Source organism: Convolutriloba macropyga, unplaced genomic scaffold, assembly GCF_964194025.1.
Source record: "Convolutriloba macropyga unplaced genomic scaffold, txConMacr16.3 SCAFFOLD_768, whole genome shotgun sequence".
In the NCBI taxonomy this organism is placed as follows: Eukaryota; Metazoa; Xenacoelomorpha; order Acoela; family Convolutidae; genus Convolutriloba; species Convolutriloba macropyga.
In genome coordinates this window covers 581-28,394 of record NW_027453432.1, presented here as the reverse complement: position 1 = coordinate 28,394, position 27,814 = coordinate 581, and the positions used below count along the sequence as shown (strand labels likewise).

General features: G+C 37.8%; 1 protein-coding gene across 1 annotated transcript; it reads left to right on the top strand.

Moving 5' to 3' along the window:
- LOC142358284 (uncharacterized) lies at positions 1-27,814 on the top strand. The gene is made up of 5 exons (XM_075409714.1): positions 1-491; positions 1,354-1,502; positions 12,126-12,260; positions 27,024-27,389; positions 27,642-27,814. The coding sequence occupies exons 1-5, from the start codon at positions 289-291 to the stop codon at positions 27,797-27,799; spliced, it is 1,011 nt and encodes a 336-aa protein (XP_075265829.1). The 5' UTR covers positions 1-288; the 3' UTR covers positions 27,800-27,814.

The window sequence follows — 27,814 nt, the reverse complement described above, 5'->3', positions numbered from 1 at the left end:
ATGTGGTTGTTTTCCCTTCAGTGTGGCCATGTGTGACAGGTGATTGTTGGTAACGAAAAGGAAGAAGCGCGAGTTGGTCAAATGTTTGTTTCTCATAACTGAAAGAGTACAGCTAATGCAGGAATTCTGGAACACATGCGATGGTTTGGCCAGAGTTGTTCTATTTCTCGTGCCACTGCTACCTTGTGCATAGTATTAGCAGGATTTGATTATTATGTGGACCATTAATGTACAGAATGATATGCCAATTACGAGCCAAAAGTCATAACTGAAAGCGTCTGTTGGTAAATGTCTGCCTCTAATGACGTTAGTGAACACTTGATCGAAACTAGCACTGCTGCTGCGGCTGTCACTGTTTCTGGTGCTACAGAAACAACTGAGGCGGTATCAGATTTCACTGCTAAAGAGTTGGCGCCCGAAAACAGCAGCACTCAGCACAACAACCAGGTGCAACCTTCCTGTTCGAAGAACTTCGCGGCGGACAATCAAAGGAATCTTATTTATGACAAGTTATAAATTAATGAATTATACAACTTTAATTTATCCGGATTTTGTTGAACTCTGAGCATTTTAACTGAGATCTGCTCATTTGCGCCTTATTTGGCTCTGACTTGGTGACGTTTTTTGGGAAATACAGCGGATAAAATTTTAAGGTGAAAACAGTGGATGTTGATAGAAATTTTCTCCACTTCTAACCAACCCGTATGACCTGACTGGATGAATAACCGTCATTTGTTATCTAAATTAGTATTGGTGTTTCTGTTTAAGTTGGGCTTTTCAATGTATGCAGACTGCTTTCATGACTAGCATTACATTGTTGCAATGAATGCAGAGGCAATTTAGGCAATCATTGTTTAGCTACAATGAACATTATTTTGTCTAGCCTTTACGTCAAATTTTGTCTGCCGAGGTTAGGTGAAATTATGTCTAGCGGTTTTCATGTGATTCTAAATTTGTGTAGTGTCCTATTTCATTACTATTAGATTTTATATTAAGCTGTTACGTGACCTCATCATGTTTCTAAACAAAGTAGTTATAACTAGATAACCGTTTAGATTAACATTGTTTTGTTCGGCGTGGGGGTTGTTATCGATTTTGAATTGAACTTACGTTTCAGTTTTCCCCGTACAAGCCAAGCAATTGTTTTTAAGCGGCAGTTATTCCATTTCAAGTGTACATGGTTTGAGAGCTTCGAGTTTATTCAAACGGCATTTTGTTAGGAAATTAGTTCATTCTGACGTTGCTGCTGGCAATTTAATACACGTTGCTGAAGCGTATTTTGTAAAGATAAAAGAATAGAGCTTATGTATTAATTAGAATAAGATTCCCTTCTTATGCATCTTAATTGTGCAGTGAAGCAATGACAGTCCCGGTAGTGGAGGGATCTTTAGCTGTGGAGAATCAGCCCAGCCTACCAGTTGGGGTAGGAGTGGGAACAAGTGTGGGAGGTGCTACAACTAGTGGGAACAGTAGCACTGCTATGGGATCTCCCGTTACTTCAGGTGAGATAAATATTTTGAGGTTTCATAGAAACAATTAATGTTCTAAACTGTCGCAAATTAACAGGACGCTAAAAAGACCCAGAACTGAAATATTAGTAAAGGAAGCTGAGAAATTAGAGTTTTCAGGACAAGAATGATAAGATTAAGTTAATAATTGCAAAACGAGACGTTGAGTAATTTCGCCCATTCAAGAGAACCGATAAGATTTAATTTTCTGTAACATTAGTTTAAGTTTTCTGGCATTTTGGCATCATTTTGACTAGTTTAATTGCTCTCGAAATTTGTTTCCATTATATTAAATCCGTCCATCTTTTTTGCGAATTTTTGTACTACCGACTTTACTTGCTGATAGTATTCTTCTAACCTTTTGATTTTTCGTCCTCAAAAATGGTTAAAACAGGCAAAACCAGAAGGGCATTAAAGCGCTGGGAAGTTATTTTAGAGCTTTACTAGTCTCAAATCATGGTGTAATCTGCATTTTTTTGTCGATTTAGACCCCCTTTCACCCCACCTCATTCCACTCCTAACATTGCAAACTCTGCCACCCCTCAATTACAATAGCTTACACCTTTCTCTTTTGCTTATCGAACCCTCTGGTTTAAGTTTGTAATAGTCTGTATTTTGTTTCGTTTTGCGAGATGAATGCTGTAAGTATAGTTCGTACCCCATGAGCGTCTGATTGATTTGGCGTCAGCTTCTATAATTATAATTTATATTAGTCTTGTCGGTCTTTCCTTATTTAATAGCCGCACAGCGATAGCTGGGGCAATTATTGGCCTTCTCTTGTTTTTTTCCAATTCAAAGAAATTTATTTGTATTGGGGCGCTGTCTTTTTTTTAAGATCTGTTCTTACTTTTTCATGATTTTTGGAATCAAATTGGAGTAGAAAAAGCGAGTAATTATGCGGCGTGAATTTTTTGCGCTCTAATTTTAAAGTAGAGTGAGAAAACGGTGTTTGAACAAAAATTCGCTTTCTCGGTAGTGGTTTTTTGTTCACATGCGGCAAATTCACTTTGATTTTTACTGTTTTTTTCAATTTTTTGGATTGGATTTTTTTCTAAATGGTTTTCTGAATCCATTAACAGTACCTTCTATGTATAGTTTTCTGTTTAGTCAATGAAAGTTCTTTGAGTTGTACGTCAGGACTTGTCCTGCTATGTTTTTTATTTCGTCGTCAAGATTTTTGTTACGACCATATGACGTAACAACCACTTCAAATCTGCTTTTTGTTCATTCTGTCATGCAATTTCAACTGAAGTACGTGCGTGACGTCATTTTTTGCTCTTAGTGGAGCGAGTTTTTTTGTTGATTCGCGTGATTAAATTTTTGGTCTCATGTGACTTACCTCACTATCAAATATGACTTCCTGACTGAAATTGACTTTTATTTACTTAAATCCAAAGAGATAAGGTCAAGTGATTGTGTCACTCGAAATGAAGGTTATTTGAGAGCTGCTAATAGAGGCAGCAATAACGGGGCAATAACTTTTACAGATTCTCAATCAAAATATAACATCTCAGCCCTTAATGAAAAGAATATCTTTTTCTGGTCTGTCTTACTGATTTTTTGAGACTGCAGATCTACAAAGTTATTGCGGCTATTTTCTGACAATCTGCCAGCTATGTTATGCAAATTTTTGTAATACCGACTGATGGCTTTCTTCGTCCTTTTCACTTTTCGTCCTCAAAGTGGTATAAACAGGTAAAGTCCAGAAGCCAGTAAGTTGCTGAGCAGTTACCTGAGCAGTTTTAGGATCTTCCGTTTGTGCCCTCCCTGTATGTTATGCACCCTCCAGGTACTCAATACGTGCCCTTAAATAGTAAATCAGTATTTAAAAATATGGCACGTGCGTCTTGGGGGTGCAAATAATGTACACCCCCTGAGTTGGGATGGGGCACAAACGAAGAAGATCCGAGCTATACTAGTCTCTTAGTGAATATGTGATACATCGCGAAGATCAAAACATAAGTTAAAACTTCGAAATAAACAAAACTTTTTAAACTGATGTTGGTGAAGTAAATTTAATTAATGGCTACTAATTTGAACTGAATCGTGGACCAATATCAGTTTATCTTTATCTAGACGGTTCTTTAACTTTTCATACTGATAACAACTATAAAAACTTGTGAATTTTTGTACTTTTAGGCCATTTTGAGTTCAATTTTAAAAAAAAAATAAAATTCTTGTTACACGTGCTCGAGACCTCGACAATGGTGTCCAGACCACCGACTGACCGACAATTTTTGGATCTGCAAAATGCTGAATGCTGCGTGGATTGTCTTCTGTAGCGAAATGTCGCACAGAGAAGTAAGAAGAGCTACAGGTAACAAATCTCTTCCTTAGTATGTGCGGACAAGACGCACTTCTGAAATTTAGGAGTCTTATGAGCCCCAGGAAACTACTAGACACTCCTTTTAAGGAGATCAGACTAGTAATTCAAAACTATGGTTCTCCCAAAGAGAGGGTAATAACGGCAGAAATGACTAAATTTCTGTCCGTTGTCCATGGCGTCGGAGAATCCGACGATGATTTCTTAACGCGCCTAAGAGGCACGCTATTGTGACTTCCAGAAACTAAAAACAGTGACCAATCCCGAGGAAGAGTTGGTAAAAGTAAAGTTTATTTCAGGTTTGAGAGACCTTGAGGCAAAATTAGGACTATTAGACGGCATCAAAGCTAAGCCAACGAGGACTTTCTGAAATGACAGAAAGCCTACAGTTCAGAAAAAAAAGCAATGGCTTTTGCGGTTTCTTCAACAGGTAATAAACCGGTTATGCTGAAAGAAGTGGGATACAACTTCCAAAAGACCTTCAGGAAACCGAGTGAAAAGTTCACTTGTAGCAAAGGCAACTTTGCAAAAATGTGCAAAAGTTAAACCCAGCCTAGGTCAAGTAAATCCGACCAGCACAACATCTGCGAGGAAGAGGGTAATTTGTCGTGAAAACGTGTTTAACTTGTCAGCGAAATGGGAGTACATTACAGTAAAAGACCAGCAAATATAAATGCAAGTTGATACCGGTGCTGATAGTACTGTGATATCATCTTTCATCTGGAATGAGTTTGTTAAACCTCATTTAGATGGGAAAATCAGACGTCTTGAGGCCTATGATGGTCATCAACTGACGCTTTTGGGATCATTACCATGTGATGTTGAGTGAAACGGAATTAAGTATATGCAACAAGTTGCATTTGTGCAATCCGACAAAGAATTTGGACTACTCGGGAAAAACATATTACCCCAAGAAGGCATCAACAGTGTGTGATGAAAACTACCTGCAGTCAAAGGATACAAAACGCTTGTGAAAATCATACCGGGATCACAGCCGATGTTCTGCAAGGCTGGAAAGATACCTCTACCTCTACAAGACAGGGTCAAGGAAAAACTTGAGACTATGGTGCGACAGGGCATCCTGAAGCCAGTGCAACCAGATGGGGTCACAAATGCATCCCCAGTATTTTGGAAGCGGAAGAAAAATGGAGCTCTAAGACTATGCGTGTACCTTGAAGTTCACATTAACGGCCCGACATGGAAAGCATATTCCATAATCTGTATGGGGCCTCTTACTTTGACAAAATTGACGTATCAGACGCATATTATCAAATGAAATTGGACGAGGACGCAAAACAAATATGTACAATCAACACATCGCAAGGATTGTTTTAGATGTGCAGGCTTCCTCCGGGCTTGAAGAATTCCTCATCAATCTTCCAGAATTCCATTGAGTCAACTCTCAAAAGAATCAAGAGCGTGGTCATCTTTCAAGGGTGTGATCAGCATACTTGTATATGGAACGACAAAAGAGCAATACGAGAAACGAATGCTTGCGGTCAACTGTCGACTACTTGAAGAATTTCGCCTTCATTGAAATCCAACTCTAAACCATTCTCAATTGTTAGTTTTCTTGAATACTCAGTTTTAAAGGAAGGACTAGCACCCGATTCTAAAATTGTTGAGCAAATCAAAAATGCAAAACCATTATCAAATATGAAACAACTAGAGTCTTTTGTCGGCCTAGCAAATTTTTATGGACGGGTGGTTCCAGATTTTGCTACAACAATGTTACCTTTGGATGAAATGCGAAAAACAAAAATGACGTCTTCAGATGGGAAAAAGAACAGAACGTTTTCGAAAACATAAAAAATGAGTTATGTGCTTACCCACTCGTTCAGCTTTACAGCTTGCCGAAAGAAGCAACCGTGACAACAGACGCCTCTGAAAAAGCAATAGGCGGGGTCATCTCACAGGGAGGACATCCTGTGATCTATGTCTCAAGGAAGTTGTCACAAGCGGAACAAATTTACTCCAATATTGAGCGAGATGCACTTGCAATCGTCTTTGTGGTCACAAGACTGAAACAACTCCTGCGCGAAAGGAGGTTCGCTTTACAAACTGACCACAGACCTCTCAAATATCTCTTTGCACCAGACAAGGAAATTCCTATAACAGCATCAGCAAGAATCACGAGGTGGGCTATATCGCTGATGGGATTTGACTTCGGATTGAAATATACACCCGGAGAGCAGATCTCCCACGTTGATGCCTTGAGCAGACTAGGTTTTGATGATAACGACAATGATTGGGTCTGCTTTGATCTCGACAATATCTAATTTGTCCAATCCGACCTGGTGACGCAGTCAGAGGTTGCAACTGAACACGGATCAAGTCGACTCTTCCAAGATGTCATCAGAAGCATAAAAAGTGGAAACTGGAAACAGTACTCAGAAGCAGAGAAAGGTTTCGGACAACAGAAAGACGCATGTGGTGATGGCCAAAGCCCATGAGACAAACTTAGGCAAAAATGCACCTGAAACAGCAGTCCGAGTAATAACATGGTGGCCCGGCATCAGTCAAGAAGTTCTTCGATATTTTAAGTAAATGTAAGGAATGCCAAGAAAACAGGCCTAGCCTGGGGAAAACAGTATCTACTTGGCCAGAAGCAGAAGTTTGGGAAAGACTCCATATGGACTGCGGTTACGTTAAGGACGAAGGTAGTATCTTAGTAAAAGTAGACGCGGGATCATGCTGGATAGAAGCTTTCCCTGCGGGAAATAGAACCTCACAAACAGTGAAGGCGTACTTGAGGCAAATCTTTGCAAGATTTGGGATACCAAAAACGTTAGTATCAAACTATGGTACCGAGTTTGTAAGCGGTGACCTAAAATGGGGTGAATCACTTGTTCATTCTTGGAAAAAACTTGTTCATTCTTAAGTTGTAAATTAACCAATATCAGTTTATCTATATCTAGACGGTTCTGTAAATTTTCATACTGATAGCAACTATGAAAACCTGTGAATTTTCACATGTAGGCCATTTTGGGTTCAATTATTAAAATAATAAAATTCTTATTACTCGTGCTCGGGACCACGACAGCAAAAATTTCCGAATCTAATGAGAGTGAAAAATCATTGCGTGGGGGTTGTCCGCCTTAGTTATTTCTACCTTGCTGCTATGAAGCGAGTGGTGGTGCTGCTTACAAAGGCTGATATTATAGTTCCTTTCGGCTCGATATGCCTGGACTGCCCTTTGCCAAATGTTGTTCTTCGGCAACAGTTTCGAACTTCGTGAGATTTGCTTCACAAATTTTCGTTCGCTACCATGAAAAAGAACCATTTCTGATTCCATTTCTGGTTCTGATTAAGAACCAGTTCTAAATTTGTACATAGAAATCAACATTATCCTTTTGTTTCAACAAAATTGACAGTTTTGAATATTGCTCGTGTCCTCAAGGTGTGGGTGGCTTACATTTGCCAACAGCTTGCCTGATGTTGGCGAAGAATTCGCCCGACCTTTCGTTTTATCTTGTGAGGAAGGTTACTGGATTTGAATTATATTTAACTTGGCGTCCCAAAACTGTAATATAACTTTTAATTCCAAAGAGATTCTCTGGATATTATTTAGGCTGTCTGAGCCCGATGAAACTTTGACCAAAATACAGCAGACAGGTGGTACATTCCAGAAAATCAAGAGGTTTTTGAAAAATACAAGAAAAATTGAGAACTCTGTGAGCTTTTTATGTATTTTGGCAGCAGATTGTTCTCTATACCGCCGTGAATTTTTATTCTCTATTCACACTCAATTTTATAATTCAATATTTTTCTGATATCTTTTTTTTCTGATGTGAAATTTTACGTGTAAGGTAGCTTTTATGTTCGAAGCTTCACGAGGTCCGAATTGTTGAAGTCAGAGCCGTTCATAATTAGTCTGTGTTTATTATTTGCAAGGTTTGATTTTAAAAAACATTCTACAGAAGTTCTGGTTGGCAGATTAACGATCTGTACATTGAGATAGGTTTTAGCGATCATTTGAGCACTTAGCGATCGTTCTATCAAAAGCCCGTATCTGCCGCTCAAGAACGCATGGAACTCAGGAAGAAGTAAGTGATTGCGTGATGTCATTTGCTAAACTCTTGAGCACCCGTTTTCAGTCCATTTGAATGGTTATTTTAGCGATCATATGTGACTTGACTACAATAAGTAGACTGTTCTTGACCACACAAAATTTCTAATTGCATACCAGATGATTGCATCGAAAGTACTGCTCCTGTTTAACAAGACTCTTTCTGAAAAACTCGGCAAATTTTTTGTACCGCATCAAAACAATTAAGGTTGCTTGACTTTTTAAAAAAGAGGCTTTCAGATTCTTCGTTTCTTTGGCTGCTTGTCAATGAAAGTCAATCGGGGCTACTGCATTCTGCCAGGTATGCGTTTTGGTTTTGATTGTCGAGTTGCTTCCATAAGTGTCGCTTTCGAAATAAAGTCTAGCTGCTCTCCTTCAGCTCTTTGAATTTAATGATTCTGAATCTGTTGTTTTTGGAATTCTCATTCTTGAAAAATGGCAACCAGGGCTATTTGTGTACCTGTCAATTGTGTGACAAGATTGCTTTGATCAAATTCTTTGATTTTATCTATCGAGATAATATTACAGCATAACTTTCCTCATGTCCCAAAGCAGCTAATTTTTTTAAATAGCGGCCTTCTTCTCAGCCGGCTACTATAGCGGTCCTATTTTTTTCACAATCCAAGATAGTTGGATTGTATTCGTTGTATTGGTGCGCTCATTTTTTTAAATCACTTTTTTTTACTCTTGTCAACGAGAAAGCAAATTATAGGATTGATTTTTGTCGTGAACTAGTAAAAGAAGCGGAACGCGAGCGGTTTTAAGGCGTGATATTTGTTCTAACTGCTTTTGAAATGGAGTGAGAAAATAATGCTCGAACAAACGCAATTTTTGTCACGTGCGTGAGTTTGATTTCTGTGTTGAACGTTTTGTCTTAATTTCGGCACGAATGTCTTTAAAAGGTGACTCATTTGCTCTAGCAGAGCATAATTTTGCTTTTTGATTTCATCAAAGTGCAGCTAAGCTAATGAGTTACACGCCATTTTGTTCATAAAGTATTTATTATTTTTAGTTTTGTCCGTTTTTAATTGCTCTCAAACGAAGTTTGTAGCAATTATATTAGTCCTGTCGGTCTTTTTTATGCGATTTTTCGCTTGACCGATTTTTCGTCTGACGCTTTTGACTTTTTTTCCTCAAAAACGGGATAAAAAGGTAGCGCCCAGCGGGCATTAAGTGCTCTTGGAGCCTTTCTGCTCTGTTTCAGCTCAAACTGTTTGGGAGACTTATACTTATACTTATGGTGTGAAGGGCGGTTCTTAGAGGTTGAGACCCCCCCCCCCCCCGTGGCTAGCTACTGACGAAGCTAACCGCTCGCCGGTCGTTTGAGAGCAATTCGCCCGACATCAGTCGGTTATGTTTATAGTTCTTGTGATCCGATCACAATATCCCTAATCGCAGGTCTCTTTTTCTCTTCGATGATGCTAAATTGAAGAGATCTAACGATTTCAATTATCTGACATTTTATCTATTTTTTTCTACTTGTTTTCGTTTTTTTTTATTTTATGCCTTGTTTCAGTTATTTTATGCCTGGTTTCAGTTGTTTTTGTCCTATCACTTAATATCATTAATGGTGGGTCTCATTGGCTCTTTCACTACAACATTCGAAGCTTTAATGTGGTTATCTGTTGATATCTAACGTTTGTAATGACTTTGACACTACGCGTTTTCAAAAATAAGTAGTGTTTTTTTACGCGTTTTACAAATTTGTTATCCTATCATTTAAGTTCGTCAATGACAGTTCTCCTTAGCTCTCTCATTTTGTTAAAATAGATCTATTCTAAAATTCCATTTACTGCATCACGGATTTGACTACCTGGGCATGATGTGTTCATTATGCTTTGACTTGATATGTTAACTTTTTAAAGTTTTGCCTTGCTTGCTGGTTTCACTAGTGTCTCAGAAATGGAACGAGTTTGGTTGTTACTCTATTTGCTTTATAGTCTCTGGTCTCAGTTATGACAGCTCCTTCTGATTTCGACTAAATTACATCTATTATATGATTCCAGCCTGTCGCTAATGGTTTTTTAATTTTAGATTTTTCGTTGAAAAGTTATGAGTGAAATGTTTTTGATGCTTATTTTCTTCTTGCTTCTATCCACTGCTCGTATGTAAGCTTTTTATACCTTCTAATAAATGATAATTTTTGTTGTAAAGATTTGACATTTTAGTTACGTTTTTATATGACTATGATCTTGATTTTGTTCAAAGCCTGTTTTGATGTTCAATTTTCGCCGAGTTTCTTGTCTGTTGTCCTTTCTCTTCCTCTCATTTCAAAATCCACGATATTGGTTTTAACTTTCCAAGGTACTATAGCTTAAAGTTTTGCTTAATATGCTGCTATTGGTTTGAATGACTAGATAACTAATTTTCTGAAATATGGTAGGTGTGTTTTCGATATTTTTTTTTGTTTTAGTGTGAGCTCTTTAGAATTTTTTGGGCTTTTCTTAGATCTACTGAATAGATCCACCTTTTTTTTCATTTTATAAATGTCACCAATTTTACGTTTCACTTCTGATTTACCTCTCTCACTGTTTCAACTGAATGGAATATAGAATTCAATTTGTGAATACGGTGAAGGTCAGAAAGTGAAAGAACGAAAAACGCGATAAACTAATGAAGCCAGGGCAATAAGTTATTGTTTAAAGACAGTGCATTCAGCGATCGAAGTTCCTTACAGCATTCTTCATTAATAGTCTTTGATAGGCTTTCAGCGCGGTCGTTTGTTTTCTGTTCTCTCTGGTTTTGGTAAGTTAGTTCGAAATATTTACTCTCAAAGGGCTTTCGCGTATTTTTTCTTTGTACGTTTTGTTCAACTTCTGGAAAACTGGAAGCATGACAATTTTTAACTGTTTTGAGAAATCAAATTTAAAACTTATTGACTATTGTTTTGAGCACTAATAACTTGAATCTTTATAGATTAGTTTGATTCTCGACATCTGTAGCACTATGGCGTTTCCTGTCAAATGCTGTCGAATGGAAAATTTCTAGAAATGTTTATCAAAATCTACGCCCAATACACTATTTGAACCCTATAGATCATTTACATCACATGAACAGGCAAAGCAATGCTTTCTGCGGTTGCAACAGAAATCATCAAGAACAGTCGATTTTATATTCGCAACATGTGACTGAAAACTGATTAATTTTTATTTTTCCCGATAAAATTCAGCCGCGCTTTATTGCTGCTCAGATAAAATTCATATAAACAAAATCATGCCCTAATGAGTCATCTTTTAAAACAGACTATAAATTCCCAAAACTGACATGAACAGAACAAGTGTCAGGCAAAAAATCAGAATGAAAAATTTAATGTTACAGCGCTGGATTAGTCGTAGACCAAGGTACGGGTAATGAATCGTTATAATATCTCCGTTTTAATTTAAGTAATCAAATCGTTTTCTTTTCAGTGGTTCCGAACTCAGTCAAAGTAAGAGCTGTAGATCAGTTATTTTTCTGCCCTGGTCCTTTGTCAGCGCTATATCATATCTAATGCTGCTAATTTTTAAAACGCTCGGCTATTTTTGATTTTCAGTCACACTTTGTCAGTTAATGATTCATGTTCGCCAAGTATGTAATTAAAATCCACCCGAATTCACTCGATTTTTGTTTCTGCGGAACAACGAAGTTTTCAAAGTCCTTCAGCAATAAGTAGTAAGTCCTTCAATAATAAGTAATAAGTGGTAGAAATAAGGCTCTCTCAGCACAGTCTCTGATCTTAGCTGGACAACTCGGGAGTCTTTTTATTTGAAATTTTATTTGAAAAATGAACCTCTCACTGCAATTAATGTAAGAAACGAGACAGAAAGTGTCAGGAATGCGTTATCTCAAAGGTTTTTGGTGAGAATTTTATTCTTTATTTGTTCACATAAGTGGATCGTTAGCGACTGAAAAGAATTTTTGGAAAACAGAACTACTTTTGAACTTCAAATTTTATATTTTACAATTCTTTAATGCCAAGAGGAGAGAAATTGTTGAAAGGGGAGCAAAAGCTTATCGATTTGTAAGTTTGTTTTAATATTGTGATGTTTACAGAGAAGTTATTACATGGCAGTAAAGTTCATTTGATGTAGTTTATAAAAGTAATGTCCTTCAGTCTTTAATTATATATCGCCCTCTCACGTAGTTGTCTCGTTTCACCTGAAACAGAAAAGTGTTCTTTTAAACGTCTCTTGATAAGAATGGATTTGACCTGAAAAGCTCAGATACATCTGTGTGCATTTTTAAGGTCTTCCATTTCTGTCGGCCGTAGACTCACTGACGTCAGTGTCTCCCATCCTCCAGTCCCTCTTCTCACGCATCGAGGCGGAATTCCAGACATTGGTCCAAGAAAACGCCAGGCTGCACAGTGAAAACGCTAAGTGTGAGTTAACATTGCTTGCATCTGACAGCGAAATTAAGTAAATAAAAAATTTGACTGCAGTGCTTTAAAAGGCTCATTTTTAAGGTGACGACTAATTATCTGTTCACAATTAGGGTGTTAGCATGCCGTTAGTGATACGCAGTTCATTGCGTTCAAAAATTCGGTAATCTAAATAAAATATGTAGCCATTGTTGTACTGCTTCCTTGAAGCCGGTTTGTTTTTTTGAATCTGATAAGTTCATTTGCTGTGCTTTGAAATTGAGGTTACCTTTGTCTGTGTAGAGATATCTTGCCGAATTTATATTCACGGTGTTTAATTGCTCTCACATAAAGTTTGCAGCAATTATATTAGTTCTGTTGGGCTTTCCTTTTTATGCAATTTTTCGTGACACCGATTTCTCGTTTGATAATTTTCGTCTTCTAAGCTTTTAACTTTTGGTCGTCAAAAACGGTAAAAACAGATAAAGCCCGGAGGGTATTAGGTCGCTGAGCGGTTATTTTTGAGCTTTACGAGTCTCATTGAGGAGAAATCAAGGAAGATGCTCAAAAGACAAAATCATGGTGTAAGGGGTAGTTTGTTCTTTTTTGGCGATTTAGACCCCCAATTCACCCCACCTCATTTCACCCCTAACATTGCAAATTCGATCCGTTTGCAACAGTAGCATTGAAAGTTCCTTTGCATAGCATTGAAATTGAGGTTATCTTTATGTATAGAGATATCTGACTGGATCTATCTTCAAGGTGTTTAATTGCTCTCACACCAAGTTTGTAGCCATTATATTAGTCCTGTGGTCTTTTTTGTGCAATTTTTCGCTTGACCAATTTTTTATCTGAGCCATTTTGAGTTTTTGTCCTCAAAAAAGGGATAAACAGGTAACGCTTGGAGGGCATTAAGTTCTCTTAGCGCCTTACACCTAACCAGTCTCGTAAGACTGCGCTTCAGCAAAACTGTATTGAGGCGACAGTCTCATGGTATCACGGGCGGTTCTTTATCTTGCGAGTTTGTTTTGGCCTCGGCTTCCATAATTGTTTATTTCAAAATAAAGTTTAGCTGCAGTCTTCAGCTCTTTAAATGTACTGATTCTGAATCTGTTGCTTTTGAAATTTATTATCAAAATTTTTACCGAACAGGGTTATTTTTGTAACAGTCAATTGTGTGCGAAGACTGCTGTGATAAAATTATCGATTTAGGTAGTATTGCAACATAGCTTTCCTGATGTCCAAAAGCAGCTACATAATTTGTTTTAATTGCTATCATGTGCTTAAAATGTGTTTCTTTTTGTTCATCTGCTTTGATTGAGAAGTTTGATTGAAAAATATTGAAAGTATTTTTTATTATTTGCTCTCAAACAAAATTTGTAGCAATTATATTAGCCGTGTGGGTCTTTTTATGCAATTTTTCGCTTTACTGATTTTTTATCTGACTTTTTAACTTCTCGTTCTGAAAAACAGACCAAACAATTAAAGACAGGAGGGCAATAAATGGCTGAGAAGCTCTCTTAGCGCCTTACTCGTCTGTAAGTATGCAGTTCACGAATACTGTTTTGAGACAATGTCATGGTGTGAAAGGTGGCTCTTAATATTAAATGTTTGATGCTCCTCAGCTCAGTCACCTCCTCCCCTCAGTCACCTAAACCCACCCCCCCCCCCCCCCCCCCCACCAACAATCCCTCTGTCAACGCCCTCAACCTGCAGATTTGGGCCCCCTTTCGTTTAGCCAGCCCTTCCAGCCTCTAGCAATTCGCCCAACGTTAGTCTGTTAGGTTTTTAAAAGCTGCCCCCGTCTTTTCCAAATGCCTATTATAGCGGCTCTGTTGTTTACAATCGAAAAGTTTAAATTTTTTTGGTGCGCTCTTTTTCTCAAGATCTGTTCTTTTTGGTTTGTCAATGAAAAGTCAATCTGTCTTTTTTATTTCAATGAGAAGTCAATCAGACTGGTGATTTTAATCACGCTAGAGCAGTAATGGGAGCGGAAACGCGAATAGGTTTGAGGCGTGAATTTTTAATGTTAGTAATTGGTGTTTGAACCAATTTTTTGTTTTTGAAAGGAATTTTTTTCACATGCGGCAGTTTGACTTCTCTTTTTGCTGTTTTTCTGATTTAGCTAATGGTTTCAAAGGGTCATATTCGTGTTCCAATAATGCATAGTTGTTGTCTTTGAAATCAGAGAAGGGCATTTAATATTTATGATTTAGACGCTTTTTGTTTTAATAAAGTTCCAGTGATTTTTACGAATCGAAGAGGAAAATTGAGATTCTACATTTTTTTTAGCTGACGCCTGCTGGTTCACGACAACTTTTAACATTTGTTTTTGAACATTGACTTGTTTTAGAACGTTGACTTTTGTTTTTGAGCATTGGACTTTAACAGTGGCGTAGCTATTAAGATGTAGAGCTTAGGAACTGCTAGTAAAATTCAAGGTGAAGAGGTCATTCCGAGAATTTTTTGATCCGATCTTTCTAACCTAACTCCCACCCCAACCTACCCCAACCGTTTCCGTTGGTCTGTGTTTGTTCCTGTTTCATAAATGGTTGGTCTCATTGAGGGTATATTGAAGAGGGTAAATGTTTTTCTGATTTAGCTAATGGTTTCAAAGGGTCATATTCGTGTTCCAATAATGCATAGTTGTTGTCTTCGAAATCAGAGAAGGGCATTTAATATTTATGATTTAGACGCTTTTCGTTTTAATAAAGTTACAGTGATTTTTACGAATCGAAGAGGAATATTGAGTTTCTACAGTTTTTTTTAGCTGACGCCTGCTGGTTCACGACAACTTTTAACTTTTGTTTTTGAACATTGACTTGTTTTAGAACGTTGACTTTTGTTTTTGTCAGTGGCGTAGCTATTGTCATTGGCGTAACTTTAACAGTGGCGTAGCTATTAAGATGTAGAGCTTAGGAACTGCTAGTAAAATTCAAGGTGAAAAGGTCATTCCGAGAATTTTTTGACCCGATCTTTCTAACCTAACTCCCACCCCAACCTACCCCTGCCGTTTCCATCCGTTGGTCTGTGTTTGTTCCTGTTTCATAAATGGTTGGTCTCATTGAGGGTATATTGAAGAGGAATAGAAGCTTTGTTTGGTTTCATGTGACATCACAAAGTTTTTTAAATTTGTCAACACTTGTTTTCGGAAAGCATGTGATTTTTGGGTTCTGCAATTTTTTGATCTTTTTTTTCATTCAATCTCACTAAGGACAGTTCTCAAAGTTTGCCATCCTGGAATAAATTAATATTATTAATGATTTGAGTTCTTTTTTTCCATGATTTGGACAAATTTTGTTTCAAAAAAATTATTGAGTTAGGGAGTTTGCGTATTTTTTGTACTGTTTGCTGTACATCAGTCAATCATCTTCATTTCAAGTCTCGTGCGTTGCTAATGAAGCTGAAATGATTTGAATGACCTGTTTCAGTTCATACATATTGTTTCCTATTTGTTTGACCCAATTTATTTCAAAGTTGTTGGTGAATTTTTCAGGTTTTGCCCCATTTATTCTTTTAGTTGTCTAATAAATAATTGTCGTTAACAACCATTGTCATTGGTTGCTAATGAGACATAGTTGAACCTTCTTTTTGCCTGAGTTCCTATCAGTTGTTTTTGAATTTTAAACTATTTCCAAAAAAAACATTGGCGGATTTTTAGTCGTGCAGGTTTTTGTTGCCTTTCTTTTCGTCTTTTCAGTTACTCTCAAAAATTATAGTTGTCATTGTCCTCGTAGTGGGGCGTGATTAATGCCAACGTATAAACTTCAACTGTTAGATATCGTTTTCGTTGACTCAGATACCATTTTTTTCGGAGATTTTTTGAATTTTTGAATCTTGCTTGTTTGTCGTTTTTTCAGGGAATGGAGCTGCTAATGTTCTATGAGTTAGGTTATATGCAACGTTGACTGTCAGATTTGAGGTTGCGAGACAGTTGGTAATTGTCAGGTTTTACTTGAATCAGTTTTTTGTAATTCATTACATGTCCTGCTCTTCTTCTTCGTCGAACAAAAAATTTCGCTTTATTTTAGTTCATAGCTTGTTCAAAATTTTGCGTGTTCTTCTCTGTCTGCTTTGTTCTTCTCTCATTCTGCTCAAGGTGATTTCAAGCAATTGTTGCTCATCCAAATAATCTAGAATCAACATGTGAGTTTCGAAAACTAAATGAAAATAGAAGCGAGATAAAGAAATCCATGAAGCCCAATTTGAGATGACACCTATTTGAACTGTTCTTGTAAATCTTAGTAACCATCTCTAAATCTTACTCATACTAGTCACTGTATCTTTTCAATGAGAAGCAAGAGTATTCAACTACGAAATGACATTGCACTTAAAAAAGGTTTTGTGCTAAAAATTTCAATCCCAATCGGGGCTATGGGCGGCAATTCTTTGGCAATCTATCTTTCTTATATTGCGCCGAAACGTTGCTTGCAGCAGTTATATCAGTCTTGCGCTCTAATTCGTGAGATTTGTTACTCGACCGATTTGTCGTCTGACGCTTTCAACTTTGTCCTCAAAACGAGACAAACAGGTAAACATTGGGCCTTAAATTGCTGAGCAGCTCTTAATGCTTTACGAGTCTCTAATTATGCGATTCACTAAAACCTTCGGAAAGACCTGAAGTTATTGGATGAAGGACGTTTCTGAGGAGTTTGAACCCCCAGTTACCGAGTTTAGACGACCGCTATTTGAACTTAATCTTTTAATTCTTGTTTTCCTTTTCTGACTCTTATCGATAACAGCCACTATATCTTTTCAATAAGAAACCGAGAGAATAATCCCAACCGGGATTATGGGCGGCCATTCTTTCGCAATATGCCGGTTATTTTTTATTGCTGTTTATATATTGCGCTGAAATTGTGCTTGCAACAACTATAATACTCCTGCTCTCTATTTTATGCAATTGCTTTATGGACCAATTTTTCGTCTGACGCATTTAAGAGGTAAAGAACATAGAACCTTAAATTGCTGAGCAGCTCTCTTAGTGTTTTGCTGGTCTCTAATTACGCGATTCACTAAAAACTTTCGGGGAGCGTAAATTCACTGTATGAAGGGCGGTTCTTATTAAAACTCATTCACCCTCGTCTAGCGATCCACCATGCTAGTATACCTGAGCCCCATCTGACTAATACTGGAGCCAACAGCTCGTCGATCTTTTGAGAGCATTTTACGTTAGTCGATTATGTTAATTTTTGTTATATTTTGTTAGAGTAATTGTTGGCCTTCCCTTGTTTTATAGCAATTGCTGATTTTTATTTGTGCTGCAGTTTCTGATCAGAAGTAACTTTACTTTCAATTTTTTTTGTTCTCTGTGGGGCTTTTTTCATGTTCGACATGCACTCTCGCACCTCCCTCCCCCCCCCCCCCCCCACACCCACACATGCATGAAAAAATACGCACATGCAAGCATGCAGAACATCTTATAAAACAGCTTCCAAATCGGGCTGAACCAAAAGGAGCACTGTCGTCTTATCCGCTTTCTTATGATAGATCTCGTTTTCACATGCTTAGTAACGACCTAACCAAAGAACAAATTGAAGCCCTCATACCGACAATCTTGAAAACTTGAGTGGGCTTACACATTGAAAAATGCGCTTTTCTATACGGAGGTCATCGGAAATGAGAAAAATCGAATTGTTTTTGTCTGGTGGTGTGCTATTGCTCTTGATTCTGCTCTTATCTTGCTCTTAACGTTTATATCAGGGATCTTATTGCCATCAAATACTTATCGTCATAAGCATTTGAATTACATCCCATGCAGACAATGTGACTTTGACTGTGTACCTTAACGCTCATCTCGAAAGTTCGAGACCAAAACTGTAACTCCAACGAGACCAGAACTGGTCTGTTATTGTGTTCCCTAAGCTGTTTAATTGTATACTAATTCTAAGGACGCGTGATTTCAAAATTTAAAATAAGTATTGTTATTTCTATAGGTTTTTGAATTACTTTTTCTTTGAAAGAGATTTTTTTTGTGTCTGGTTTTTTTTGAACACATAGGGTTATATGCTATGTTGACTGTCAGATTTTGAGGCTGCGAGAAAGTTAGTAATTGTCAGGTTTATACGTTAATCAGTTTTTCATAATTCAGTACTTGTCCAGCTTTTTTCTTCGAACAAAAAATTTCGCTTTATATTGGTTCATAGCTTGTTCAACAATTTGCGTGAATGTCTTTTTGACTTCTCTGAATGTTTTGCTTTTCTCTCATTCTGCACAAGGTGACTTCAAGCAGCTGTTGATCATCGAAATAATTTAGAGTCAAAAGAGTCCGTTTCGAAAACGAAATGAAAAATAGAAGCGGGATAAACCCAAAAAGACCCAATTTTAGATGACCGCTACTTAAACTTTGTTATTATAAGCCTTAGTTACCATTTCTGATTCTTATTGATACTGGCCACTGTATCTTTTCAATAAGAAACGAGAGATTGATCAACTAAGAAATGAGATTGTACTTAAAAAATGTTTTGTGCGAAAAGTTTCAACCCCAATCGGGGTTATGGGTTGCCATTCTTTCGCAATATGCCGGTTATTTTTTAATTGCTGTTTAGATTTTGCGCTGAAACGGTGCTTGCAGCATCTATAATACTCCTGCTCTCTATTTTATGCGATTGGTTTATGGACCAATTTTTCGTCTGACGCTTTTAACGTTGTCCTCAAAAACAAGGCAAACTGGTAAAGAACATAGAGCCTCAAATTCCTGAGCAGCTCTCTTAGTGCTTTGCTGGTTTCGGATTATGCGATTCACTAAAAACTTTCTGGGAGACCTTAACTCACTGTATGAAGGGCGGTTCTGATTAAAACTCTGGCATCCACCCTCGTCGAGCGATCCACCATGCTAGTATACCTGAGCCCCATCTGACTAATACTGGAGCCAACAGCTCGTCGATCGTTTGAGAGCATTTTACGTTAGTGGATTATGTTAATTCTTGTTAAGTTTTGTTAGAGTAACTGTTGGCCTTCCCTTGTTTTATAGCAATTGCTGATTTTTATTTATGCTGCAGTTTCTCAGAAGTAACTTTACTTTCAATTTTTTTTATTTGTTCTCTAAGAGTACGGCTCATCAGATGTAACCATAACTGCTCTTTTTTCTTCGAACAAAAATTTTCGCTTTATATTGGTTCATAGCTTGTTCAACAATTTGCGTGAACGTCTTTTTGACTTCTCTGAATGTTTTGCTTTTCTCTCATTCTGCACAAGGTGACTTCAAGCAGCTGTTGATCATCGAAATAATTTAGAGTCAAAAGAGTCCGTTTCGAAAACGAAATGAAAAATAGAAGTGGGATAAACCCAAAAGGCCCAATTTTAGATGGCCGCTACTTGAACTTTGTTATTGTAAGTTTTAGTTACCATTTCTGATTCTTATTGATACTGGCCACTCTATCTTTTCATTCAGAAACACGAGTATGTTCAACTACGAAATGACACAAGTGCACTTAAAAAGTGTTCTATTCTAAAAGTTTCAGTCCCAATCGGGTTATGAGCAGCGATTCTTGGCAATCAGTCGGTTTTATGTGTTGCTGTTTTTATATTGCGCTGACACTGCGCTTGCAGCAATTGTATTAGTCATGCGCTCTATTTCTTCAGATTTGTTACTCGACCGATTTGTCGTCTGACGCTTTCAACTTTGTCCTCAAAACGAGACAAACAGGTAAACAACATTGGGCCTTAAATTGCTGAGCAGCTCCTAATGCTTTACGAGTCTCTAATTATGCGATTCACTAAAACTTTTGGGGAGACCTAAAGTCACTGTATGAAGGGCGTTTCTTAAGACTTTGAACCCCCCAGTTACCGAATTTAGATGACCGCTATTTGAACTTTTTTCTTTTAAGTCTTGTTTTTTTTCTGACTCTTATTGATGCTAGCCACTGTATCTTTTCAATAAGAAACGAGAGATTGATCAACTAAGAAATGAGATTGTACTTAAAAAATGTTTTGTGCGAAAAGTTTCAACCCCAATCGGGGTTATGGGTTGCCATTCTTTCGCAATATGCCGGTTATTTTTTAATTGCTGTTTAGATTTTGCGCTGAAACGGTGCTTGCAGCATCTATAATACTCCTGCTCTCTATTTTATGCGATTGGTTTATGGACCAATTTTTCGTCTGACGCTTTTAACGTTGTCCTCAAAAACAAGGCAAACTGGTAAAGAACATAGAGCCTCAAATTCCTGAGCAGCTCTCTTAGTGCTTTGCTGGTTTCGGATTATGCGATTCACTAAAAACTTTCTGGGAGACCTTAACTCACTGTATGAAGGGCGGTTCTTATTAAAACTCTGGCATCCACCCTCGTCGAGCGATCCACCATGCTAGTATACCTGAGCCCCATCTGACTAATACTGGAGCCAACAGCTCGTCGATCGTTTGAGAGCATTTTACGTTAGTGGATTATGTTAATTCTTGTTATATTTTGTTAGAGTAATTGTTGGCCTTCCCTTGTTTTATAGCAATTGCTGATTTTTATTTATGCTGCAGTTTCTCAGAAGTAACTTTACTTTCAATTTTTTTATTTGTTCTCTAAAAGTACGGTTCATCAGATGTACTCGTCCTGCTCTTTTTTCTTCGAACAAAAAATTTCGCTTTATATTGGTTCATAGCTTGTTCAACAATTTGCGTGAATGTCTTTTTGACTTCTCTGAATGTTTTGCTTTTCTCTCATTCTGCACAAGGTGACTCCAAGCAGCTGTTGATCATCGAAATAATTTAGAGTCAAAAGAGTCCGTTTGGAAAACGAAATGAAAAATAGAAGCGGGATAAACCCAAAAGGCCCAATTTTAGATGGCCGCTACTTGAACTTTTTTATTGTAAGTTTTAGTTACCATTTCTGATTCTTATTGATACTGGCCACTCTATCTTTTCATTCAGAAACACGAGTATGTTCAACTACGAAATGACACAAGTGCACTTAAAAAGTGTTCTATTCTAAAAGTTTCAGTCCCAATCGGGTTATGAGCAGCGATTCTTGGCAATCAGTCGGTTTTATGTGTTGCTGTTTTTATATTGCGCTGACACTGCGCTTGCAGCAATTGTATTAGTCATGCGCTCTATTTCTTCAGATTTGTTACTCGACCGATTTGTCGTCTGACGCTTTCAACTTTGTCCTCAAAACGAGACAAACAGGTAAACAACATTGGGCCTTAAATTGCTGAGCAGCTCCTAATGCTTTACGAGTCTCTAATTATGCGATTCACTAAAACTTTTGGGGAGACCTAAAGTCACTGTATGAAGGGCGTTTCTTAAGACTTTGAACCCCCCAGTTACCGAATTTAGATGACCGCTATTTGAACTTTTTTCTTTTAAGTCTTGTTTTTTTTCTGACTCTTATTGATGCTAGCCACTGTATCTTTTCAATAAGAAACGAGAGATTGATCAACTAAGAAATGAGATTGTACTTAAAAAATGTTTTGTGCGAAAAGTTTCAACCCCAATCGGGGTTATGGGTTGCCATTCTTTCGCAATATGCCGGTTATTTTTTAATTGCTGTTTAGATTTTGCGCTGAAACGGTGCTTGCAGCATCTATAATACTCCTGCTCTCTATTTTATGCGATTGGTTTATGGACCAATTTTTCGTCTGACGCTTTTAACGTTGTCCTCAAAAACAAGGCAAACTGGTAAAGAACATAGAGCCTCAAATTCCTGAGCAGTTCTCTTAGTGCTTTGCTGGTTTCGGATTATGCGATTCACTAAAAACTTTCTGGGAGACCTTAACTCACTGTATGAAGGGCGGTTCTTATTAAAACTCTGGCATCCACCCTCGTCGAGCGATCCACCATGCTAGTATACCTGAGCCCCATCTGACTAATACTGGAGCCAACAGCTCGTCGATCGTTTGAGAGCATTTTACGTTAGTGGATTATGTTAATTCTTGTTATATTTTGTTAGAGTAATTGTTGGCCTTCCCTTGTTTTATAGCAATTGCTGATTTTTATTTATGCTGCAGTTTCTCAGAAGTAACTTTACTTTCAATTTTTTTATTTGTTCTCTAAAAGTACGGTTCATCAGATGTACTCGTCCTGCTCTTTTTTCTTCGAACAAAAAATTTCGCTTTATATTGGTTCATAGCTTGTTCAACAATTTGCGTGAATGTCTTTTTGACTTCTCTGAATGTTTTGCTTTTCTCTCATTCTGCACAAGGTGACTCCAAGCAGCTGTTGATCATCGAAATAATTTAGAGTCAAAAGAGTCCGTTTGGAAAACGAAATGAAAAATAGAAGCGGGATAAACCCAAAAGGCCCAATTTTAGATGGCCGCTACTTGAACTTTTTTATTGTAAGTTTTAGTTACCATTTCTGATTCTTATTGATACTGGCCACTCTATCTTTTCATTCAGAAACACGAGTATGTTCAACTACAAAATGACACAAGTGCACTTGAAAAGTGTTCTATTCTGAAAGTTTCAGTCCCAATCGGGTTATGAGCAGCGATTCTTGGCAATTAGTCGGTTTTTTGTGTTGCTGTTTTTATATTGCGCTGACACGGCGCTTGCAGCAAGTGTATTAGTCATGCGCTCTATTTCTTCAGATTTGTTACTCGACCGATTTGTCGTCTGACGCTTTCAACTTTGTCCTCAAAACGAGACAAACAGGTAAACAACATTGGGCCTTAAATTGCTGAGCAGCTCCTAATGCTTTACGAGTCTCTAATTATGCGATTCACTAAAACTTTTGGGGAGACCTAAAGTCACTGTATGAAGGGCGTTTCTTAAGACTTTGAACCCCCCAGTTACCGAATTTAGATGACCGCTATTTGAACTTTTTTCTTTTAAGTCTTGTTTTTTTTCTGACTCTTATTGATGCTAGCCACTGTATCTTTTCAATAAGAAACGAGAGATTGATCAACTAAGAAATGAGATTGTACTTAAAAAATGTTTTGTGCGAAAAGTTTCAACCCCAATCGGGGTTATGGGTTGCCATTCTTTCGCAATATGCCGGTTATTTTTTAATTGCTGTTTAGATTTTGCGCTGAAACGGTGCTTGCAGCATCTATAATACTCCTGCTCTCTATTTTATGCGATTGGTTTATGGACCAATTTTTCGTCTGACGCTTTTAACGTTGTCCTCAAAAACAAGGCAAACTGGTAAAGAACATAGAGCCTCAAATTCCTGAGCAGTTCTCTTAGTGCTTTGCTGGTTTCGGATTATGCGATTCACTAAAAACTTTCTGGGAGACCTTAACTCACTGTATGAAGGGCGGTTCTTATTAAAACTCTGGCATCCACCCTCGTCGAGCGATCCACCATGCTAGTATACCTGAGCCCCATCTGACTAATACTGGAGCCAACAGCTCGTCGATCGTTTGAGAGCATTTTACGTTAGTGGATTATGTTAATTCTTGTTATATTTTGTTAGAGTAATTGTTGGCCTTCCCTTGTTTTATAGCAATTGCTGATTTTTATTTATGCTGCAGTTTCTCAGAAGTAACTTTACTTTCAATTTTTTTATTTGTTCTCTAAAAGTACGGTTCATCAGATGTACTCGTCCTGCTCTTTTTTCTTCGAACAAAAAATTTCGCTTTATATTGGTTCATAGCTTGTTCAACAATTTGCGTGAATGTCTTTTTGACTTCTCTGAATGTTTTGCTTTTCTCTCATTCTGCACAAGGTGACTCCAAGCAGCTGTTGATCATCGAAATAATTTAGAGTCAAAAGAGTCCGTTTGGAAAACGAAATGAAAAATAGAAGCGGGATAAACCCAAAAGGCCCAATTTTAGATGGCCGCTACTTGAACTTTTTTATTGTAAGTTTTAGTTACCATTTCTGATTCTTATTGATACTGGCCACTCTATCTTTTCATTCAGAAACACGAGTATGTTCAACTACAAAATGACACAAGTGCACTTGAAAAGTGTTCTATTCTGAAAGTTTCAGTCCCAATCGGGTTATGAGCAGCGATTCTTGGCAATTAGTCGGTTTTTTGTGTTGCTGTTTTTATATTGCGCTGACACGGCGCTTGCAGCAAGTGTATTAGTCATGCGCTCTATTTCTTCAGATTTGTTACTCGACCGATTTGTCGTCTGACGCTTTCAACTTTGTCCTCAAAACGAGACAAACAGGTAAACAACATTGGGCCTTAAGTTGCTGAGCAGCTCTTAATGCTTTACGAGTCTCAAATTATGCGATTAACTAAAACTTAAAAGCGGAGACCTAAATTCACTGTATGAAAGGCGGTTCTTAAAGAGTTTGAACCCTCCCCCTGGTTAACGAGTCCCCCATCTCCCTCTTAAAACTCTCACATCCACCGTCCTCGACCTAGAGATTGACACCCTCGTCTAGCGATCCACCATACTAGCATACCTGAGCCCCAGCTGACTAATACTGAAGCCAACAGCTCACCGATCGTTTGAGAGCAATTTTTGTTAGTCGGTTATATTAATTGTTGTAATAGTTTTGTTAGAGTTGTTGTTGGCCTCCCCTTAGTTTTATTGCAATTTCAGATTTTCGTTTATGCTGCAGTTTCTGATCAGAAATTACTTTACTTTCATTTTTTCTTATTTTTCACTGTTCTCTAACAGTACGGTTCACCAGAAGTACTGAGGAGGCAGAAATGCAAACATTTAGTGTGGGCGTTTTATAAGTTCGACATGCCCTTCTGCCCCCCTCCCCACACACACACACACACACACCACACGCACGCACACACACACACACACACAACGCACCACACACACACACACCCACACACACACACACGAGCGCGCGCACACACACACGGACACATACACACACACGTACGCACGCACGCAAAAAAAACGCACATGCAATCATTTTCTCACCATCCGCTCAAATATCACCATCATACAAAGAGCTTCCAAATTGGTCTGAACCAAAAGGAGCACTGTCGTCATATTCCCCTTTACTGATAGATCTCTTTTTTTCACATGGTTAATCGCGACTAAAGGACAAAATGAAACCCTCATACCGAAAATCACGAAAACTTGAGTAGACTTATACATTGAAAATGCGTTCTCTTATACGGAGGTTATCGAAAATGAGAAAAATCAAATTGCTATCTGGTGGTGTGCTATCGCGCTTGCTCTCCAACATCTATATGAGCGGGCTTATCGCCATCAAATGCTTATCGCCCTAAGCATTTGCAGTACATCCCATGCAGACGATGTGACTTTGACTACGTTACGTGTACCTTTGCGTTATTTTTGCGTTATTTTCTAGAAAATTCTCGGACTTCTCATGTGATTTTTTTCACGCTTCAATTTTAGAGTGATATCAATTGCTCTCATTGTTTGTCGGTAATGCAAAAGCGGCTGTGAGCGGTTCAAAGCCGTTATAGCTTAGTGATGAAAATGGTTCGAATACCTATGAGGTCGGAGTTTTTGTACCCATAAAAAATTTCTAAGCTATACCCTATCCAAATTCAATTGCCTCAGTCTGTCGTTCGAGAGCAATTCATCCAACCTTAGTCGGATTATGTTTGGTTTAAACCATTTTAGTACCTCTTTTTGTTTGATTGCTCTCGAACGAAGTTTGAAGCAATTATTGTATACCTTTTGGTCTTTTAATGCAAAATTTTTGCTTCACCAATCAGCAATGAGTTCATAAGTGATGAGCTTAATTTGGCCAATTTTTGACCGATTATTCTTCCTAATTGTTCTTAATATTTTGAAAGATTTGACCCTTCGCCGGTATTTGAAGGTTTTTGTAAATGATAATTTAAAATTTTTTAGACCAACTTTTTGAGTCTTAATTAAAAGTTAATTTGATTTGTTATTTTTACTTGCTCTCCAACAAAGTGTGTTGTCAATTGCTCTCCAACGAAGTTTGCAGCAGTTGTAATAGTCATGTGATCTTTCGCTTGACTAATTTTCGACTTTTCGTCCTCAGAAACGGGAGAAACAGGTAGCGCTCGAAGGGCACTAAATGGGTGATCATCTCTTTGAGATCTTCAAGGCTCAGTAGTCTCTATGTATGCGATTCACCGATACTGTTTTGAGAAGACGATTTCAGGGTGTGAAGGGTGGTTGTTAGTCTCCTTCAGTTTGACTCCTTCGGTCACCCCCCCCCCCCCCCTAGTCTTATTTTTTGCATGTTTTTTTTATATCTATGTTCTGGGTTGAAACTAATCTGACTGAGAAATCAACGCTCAATTTTTAATGCTTTATCTTCTCAGCTTTCGTTTTTTGGTGTTTTTCTTTAGGAACTACCGACGCTTCGGTCGTTTTCTAAATCCTTCAGCTATTCAATTTTTTTACGACCTGTGATGTCACTCTTTTGGAATTAGCCTTTGTTCGCTCTTACACGCTATTTTTGTTTTGATCTGCGTTGGTGACTTTGTTTTGACTCTTATTGGAGTGAGTTGTGAGGTCCGTCGTGTGAATAATTCTTTTTCGTGACATATCTCTTTAATTGAGGTCAGTTTTACAGAACATATGTCCAGATCAGTTGAAGACATCACATCAATGAGTAGAAAATCCGATTTATCTTTAAGTATTTTTGGATCTCGGTCGTCTCATCTGTATCTTCAGAGTAAATGTCAAGGAATCAATGATAACTTTTTCTACCAGCTATATTTTCTGTGCTAGAGTAATTTATCGAATGTTTTTTGACCCTCATTTGACGCTGAGAGGTAGTTAATATCGATTAGCATTCATTTGGGGATTGTCTGGACCGATTGGAATTCAAGGTTGTACTATAATGAAATCGGCGTCTCGGTATATCTTAAAAACTGCTCATAAATGTATTACAAATTATCATTAATTGTGTAGTCTCTCAGCTGAATATCTTGCTGACTAATGTGGTTTAAGCGAATTGGGTTTGACATTTTAATTTGTCACAGTATCGCAACGGATGGAGCAACTGCAACAATACATCTCTTCCAATACAAGCATGAACAACAACAACCCTAATTTTTGCATGTCCTCTACTGGCAGTACAATCAACAATAACAACATGGACGACAGTGGGTTGTTGGATCCCTCCCCATCATCACAAGCTAACATGCCTCGAGCCCCAGCAGTAATGGGAAGCGGTCCCAATTCCGAGACGTGCACTCCGGTGTCAAGTGTAATATTAAGCAATAATAATACAAATCTCTTGCCAATGTCTGCAGTTGGTGGTGCTGGTGGCGGTACTGCAATAGCCTCAATGCCAAATCAATCAGTGGCTGCTTCTTCAACGACTGATCAGAAAACCAGATTGAGAAGTAACCTCTTTTACCGCAAATAGTTTGTCCTATTCCGCTAGTGTAATAGATTCGCTTTTGACCAAACAGTGATTTATACGAGATTAATATATTGAGAGTAATGAAAATTGATAAATATTTCATAAGACTGACTATCAAATAGACGGAACTACTTATTTGGAGTTATTATTTATGTGGGCTGTAGCTGATTAATTGATTGAAATGTCATTAACTGACATAAAGGTTATGGTACAAGAGAAGTACTTGTTTTAGTGGCGCAGAGGACTAAGACAGGCTTGACTAAGATTGTATCGACATTCAAGGCTGGCACTTTAGACGCCGTCAACTCTGGAGCTATCGGGGCTATTTCCAGTCGCACTGGAGGTGGTTCAAATTCAACGGTAAGCGAAAATGCATTTAGATGGAGTTAAATGAGCAAATCTATA